The sequence below is a fragment of the Pyrus communis genome, chromosome 12 (genome assembly GCF_963583255.1).
Source record: "Pyrus communis chromosome 12, drPyrComm1.1, whole genome shotgun sequence".
In the NCBI taxonomy this organism is placed as follows: domain Eukaryota; kingdom Viridiplantae; phylum Streptophyta; class Magnoliopsida; order Rosales; family Rosaceae; genus Pyrus; species Pyrus communis.
In genome coordinates, this window is record NC_084814.1 from 19152129 (window position 1) to 19157332 (window position 5204).

The 5204-nt window shown below is 43.4% G+C and overlaps 1 protein-coding gene across 2 annotated transcripts; it reads right to left on the minus strand.

The window, feature by feature from the left end:
* Window positions 1–384: 384 nt before the first annotated feature.
* On the minus strand, window positions 385–4462 carry LOC137711045 (trihelix transcription factor GTL1-like). Of its 2 annotated transcripts, none has more exons than XM_068450243.1 (3): window positions 3484–4462; window positions 1064–2666; window positions 385–781 (listed from the first exon to the last, which is right to left on the minus strand). In XM_068450243.1, exons 1-3 carry the CDS (start codon window positions 3864–3866, stop codon window positions 770–772), a joined length of 1998 nt encoding a protein of 665 aa, XP_068306344.1. In that variant the 5' UTR covers window positions 3867–4462; the 3' UTR covers window positions 385–769. The 2 variants fall into 2 exon arrangements, with proteins under 2 accessions (XP_068306344.1, XP_068306343.1); XM_068450242.1 differs by having other exon boundaries at window positions 385–785; window positions 3484–4459.
* Between the last annotated feature and the right edge of the window lie 742 nt (window positions 4463–5204).

A 5204-nucleotide genomic window follows, 5' to 3' on the forward strand; every position in this document is an offset into this window, starting at 1 on the left:
TCTCTCCCTCTCTCCACGTTTCCAGGGCTTGTTTTTCTTTTTCTTCTGTAACGATATATGACTGCTGCTATGTAAATTTAGAGCAAGCTTATTCCTTGTGTCTTAATCCAATCCCCCTCCCCGTTTTTCAAACGGGTTTTTTATTCACCAATAAATCAATAAATTGGAAAAAAACTGAAACAAGTGACGATGACGACGACGACGACGACGACTACCCGAGAAGAAGAAGAAAAAGAAGAAGATCAAGAAGACAGCAACAATCAAAAGGCGATGAAATGGGGTGGTGATGTTCAAAGGAGAATGAAAGAAATTAATTTAAAAAAACAAGAAAAAAAAATGAGAAAATGGAAGTAATTTTTAGAGGGTTTCAACTTTAATCGTACATATTGTACAGTGATTTGGCCATGCACATTTCTCACTCGCATGCAAATGCATGCAAAAATCGATTCGGTTTTGATGTGGATTCGATCGATGGATCGATCATCTCATTGAACCATGGCGAGGAAAGAAGGTGCACCGTTGCCTCCGCCGTTAGACGAACGGCCTGTATTCTGCTTCTGAAACTCTATCTTATACGCCATCTTCCTCTCTTGTTCCGTTTCTTCATCGTCTTCCTCGTCAATGTCATCGTCTTCCATGTCCTCCTCCTCTTGATCCATAAGATTATCGCTATCCGCTTCCTCCATCCTGTTGTAGTCCTCTACTACTAAATGTTGTGGCAGCCCCTGGAAAACTTGCTGGTGATGATCATGCACTTCCATCAACTCCTTCACAATGTCTTCTGGCTTCAAATGCAAAACCAACAATCAGCATATATCTATGTAAAATACACTTAATTCACTCAAAAGTGTTGGCCAAATAATGCGGAGATGTAATTTTGAATCTCGTTTATTTTTAACAAGTAAGATACTGGCATGAATTTCATTTAATCTTAACGAGCAAGAAGCTAACAGGTCGCGGATTTCGACGATTCTAGTCTCTCTAGACCCTAGCATTGCAAGTATTTGTTACTAGATATATATATATATATATATATATATATATATATATGGAGAAACTTTACCTTCTTGGCAGCCTCTTCTTTTCCCTCTCCAAAGAGGTTAGCTCTCAAATTTGTTTCCACACTTGTGCTATGATCTGCATCCTTGTTTTCTGATCCGGCCGCTACTACTTGCCCTTGTGTTTGTGACACTGTATGCGCACTTGGTTGCGGATGTGTGGATGAACCCGATTTTGGGTTCTCCTGTTGTTGCGGTTGTTGTTCCAGCCTATTTCCTAATGAGCTGCTGCTGCCGCCGCTAGACCCGCCGCCAAGTACCCTTTTCCGGTAAAGGGCATCTAGTTCGTGAAAATATGGACACGTTTTCGCATCCTCCGGCCGCTTCTTGTTGCTCTCCTTCACCTTCTTGAAGTACTTGTTGATGTTCTCCCATTTCTCCTTGCACCTCTTGGAACTCCTCTTGTAGCCCATCCGCCCCATACCGGCTGAGATTTCCTCCCACAGTGGGCCCTTCGGACCTGCCTCTTGGTACCTCGGTTCAAGCCCACTCCTCAACTTTATCAGCGCCAACACTTCTGCCTTCGGCCATCTAGAGGACGATGCAGGCTCGGAGCTCCCTCCTCCTCCACCGCTAGCAATATTCTCCTGCGGCGTCGGAGGTACCTGTTGTTCCGGTACAGCCATCACCGCTTGAACATTTTGAGTTTGCTGAGCATGACGAACTTGTTGCACTTGTTGTGGCCGCTGAGGTTGTTGCTGTTGCGGTGTTTGATATGTCTGTGTCGTCGGCTGTGGCGTTGTCTGTGGTAATGGCGCGACAACTGACACCGACGGAGATACAGGTGGTGGGGGAGCGACTTGGACGTTGACAGCCGGAGGCAACTGAATAGTCTGGCCAGTAATTTTCTGCAGGAAAGCGATAATGGCGGCGTCTCTGGAAGCAGAAATGACCCGCTCTTGACTCATGAGCTCGTGCTCGCGAGTTAGCCGGGCCATCTCCTGACGCTTCCACGCCTCCTCCCTGATAGTCCTGTCCTGCTCCCTCTTCTCTATCACTTCTAGAAACCTCTGCTGCATGCTCTCTTGCTTTTGCATCACTTGCTTCATCAAAACCTCGAAAAACGCCATCATTTTTCGGGTACTTCCGCCGCCACTAGTTCCGGTACTAGTACTAGCACTCCCCCGTTTTCTCTTCCGACTCGAGGGCTCTCCTTCCATGTCATCATCGTCGTCCTCGTCGTCAGTTCCCGGGGAAGTCGACGAGCTGTTGGAGGAGAAGTTGACGTCCATCGGAGTGGCTGTAGGTTGCGACGAAGGTATTATTTGAATTGCAGTGGCTTGTTGCTGCTGTTGGGAGGGCATTACTGGAATCGTGGGTGACATTCTGAACGATGAGATGGGCATGGGGTTACTGACAGGCCCAAACCCGACGGAAACCGGGTTCGGAGACGCGTGTGCGGCGTGCACTCCCGAAGAGGCCGACACGTTGGCCGTCGTTGCGGCGGCGGTGCCATGTAAAGCCTCCATCTCGCTGAAAAACTTGTAACTTTTGCCGTCTTGGCGTCCCGCGCGGCCTTCTTTCGTCCGCTTGTAATATTTGTGAACGTTTTCGAATTTCTCCTTGCATTTCTTTGCATTTCTTTTGTACCCCAATTCCGCTAGTTTCCTGCACAATGCGTCACAAACCCATATTTTGTTATATAATTAATCATTAAAAAAATGAATTAAACCAAATAAAATAGTACAAATCATCATCTTCCCAACTGGGACTTGAGGGAGGGGAAGGAGACAAAAATTAAATAAAAAAAAGGAGGGGAGAGAGTGGGAGGAGAACCTCCCAGGCTCCCATGATCCTCACTTGGTCTCTATCTCCTATAAATTAAATATATAATATTAGCTGTCTATAGTGGAAATTTTAAAGCATTATTTTTTTTATTAGAAAAAGGAAAAAATTAAGAGAAAAAGAGGAAAATGTTGGTAATTTTTTATATTTTGGTGGGGAAATAAAGGAAGTCTCATCGGGATTTTAAAAAATGGGTGTTTAATTTAAAGGGCGACAAAAAACAGAGGGAGGAGGGAGGGATTGGTTGCAGGTGATGCAGTGGATCTGAGCCTCTCTAAATTCCAAGAAGAAGATGCTCGGCTCGTGAATCGTGATGGAAAGAGATAGAAGCCCCATGTCCCATGTGCGGCTGGCTGGCTCTGTATGAATGTATTTATATATATATAATACAATATTTATGCAGAAAAATAATTACTTTCTTTTGTTTTTCAAAGGGAAAAAAACAAGGAATTTTGTGAAAATACCCAGAAATAATCAATATTGGGAATGCCAAAATGCTGAATTAGATGACTTGGGAAAATCGGAAAACGAATGAACTTGATGACCCAAAATTCAGAAGACTGGAAGAAAAAAAAAGAATGAATTTTGATTTGATTTATGTGATTTTTTTTTTAAAATTGTTTTTGTTTTTGTTAATTACCTGGAGACATCTTCCCACAAGGGGCCTTTGAGGGTGGCGTCGCGGAAGGCCGCATCCATATCGGACCTGATTTTGAGAAGCGCCAAGGTCTCCTGACGCGGCCATCTGTTCCCGCTGGACCCACCACCGCCACTTCGATCCGCGAGAGCATCTTCAGCTGCAACCGCCGCACCGGACAGAGTCATGAGCTCGTCCATATTCACCGCCGCGGAAGCTGGCGGCCTGCTGCTGATTGGAGACGCCGCTTCCACCACCAGCTGGCCTTGCTCCGCCGACGCCTCAGCTTCAGCAGCACTCATCTCTCCTCCTCCTCCGTAATGGGTTTGGGACCCTCCAACTCCCCCAGCTCCGCCAACTCCTCCCGCTGCTGGTTGCTGCTGCATAATCTCGCGAATTGAGAAAATGGGTTCTTCTCAGTTCCTCGACGCAGCTGAAAGATGTCGTCTTTCTTCCAATTCTTCACCGCTGATTCATGTACCCAGTGAAATTCATTGGGTACATTAAGCGGCGGGAAAGGCAGATCTTCTTCTTCCTCTTGAGTGTGAGAGAGAGAGGGAGAGGTGAAAGGTGAGAGAGAGGAGGGGGAGGGGGAGTTAAGAGTAGAGGCAAAAGGAAGAAGGAGGAAGATTAGATTAGACAACTGGAAAGATGAAAGGCAGAAAGTGAATTTTCCTACGAGTTAGTGCTGGACTTGACACACTTGAGATTTGGTTTTTATTCATTAGTTTAATTAAAAACCCAAAAACAGAAAAGAAAATTAAAAAACATGAAATAATAATTAAGGAAAAAAGGAGGAAGATTTGAACTCGGAGGAGGAGGGTCTAATCAACATCTTCATCCCCTTCGAAACTGCAACAGTGCTGCTGCCGCCTGCAAGAAATGACAGACAGAGAGAAAAGAAAGGACAGAAACAGTGGATGGGTTGTGGGGAAGAGAGATAAATGAGGAAAGAGAAATAGAGGAGAGAGAGAGAGAGAGAGAGAGAGAGGGAAGTGAATGAATGGAGAGATGACGATTATGAGGGTGATGATGATGAGAGAGAGAGAGAGAGAGAGAGAGAGAGAGAGAGAGAGAGAGAGAGAGAGAGAGAGAGAGAGAGAGAGAGAGAGAGAGAGAGAGAGAGAGTGTGAGTGTGAGTGTGGGAGAGAGAGAGAGAGAGGAGAGATAAAATTATAAGAGATGCTGTGTTGTCAGCGGCTCTCACTTTGCTGCTAATAATTGTCAAAACCATTTACTACTATATTTTACTCTCTATTTTCTTAACTTTTAAGAATCAAGTGTTACACTAGTATTAAAGTCTAACGATATTTTTTTGTACTTCTAAGTTTTAAATTTTAAGTTCAACTTTCATTTGTTCAAAAGTTCAACTTTCATTAATGGATAATTTGATGCATAATTACGATCGAGTCGTTGTTTGCTATTCATATGTACTTTTAAGCTTCAAATCTCAAGTTTGACTTATATAAATAGTAAAATTGATACATAATTATAATTAACACGCTATATAACTTAGTTTAAATCTCTCATTCCAATATCGAGCATACAAAAGTTATTTAAGTATGCAACATTGACAATATTGTTGATGCTAAATATTAAATAGTAAACATCAATGTAAGATATGTAATGTTTAAATTTAACGATTAAATGTGCACCCAAAAAGTTATGAGAATTCTAACATGAATCGGAGTCAATTAGAGGCAATGTACAATAAGTATTTATCT

What these genes read in the sequence shown, in the direction of transcription:
- LOC137711045 (XM_068450242.1), bottom strand. Translation starts at nt 3,866, where the DNA reads ATGCAGCAGCAACCAGCAGCGGGAGGAGTTGGCGGAGCTGGGGGAGTT. An exon ending in TTGTGGGAAGATGTCTCCAG is followed by an intron (nt 2,667 to 3,483) that starts GTAATTAACAAA and finishes CGCATTGTGCAG; the next exon opens with GAAACTAGCGGAATTGGGGT. An exon ending in AAGAAGAGGCTGCCAAGAAG is followed by an intron (nt 786 to 1,063) that starts GTAAAGTTTCTC and finishes TTGCATTTGAAG; the next exon opens with CCAGAAGACATTGTGAAGGA.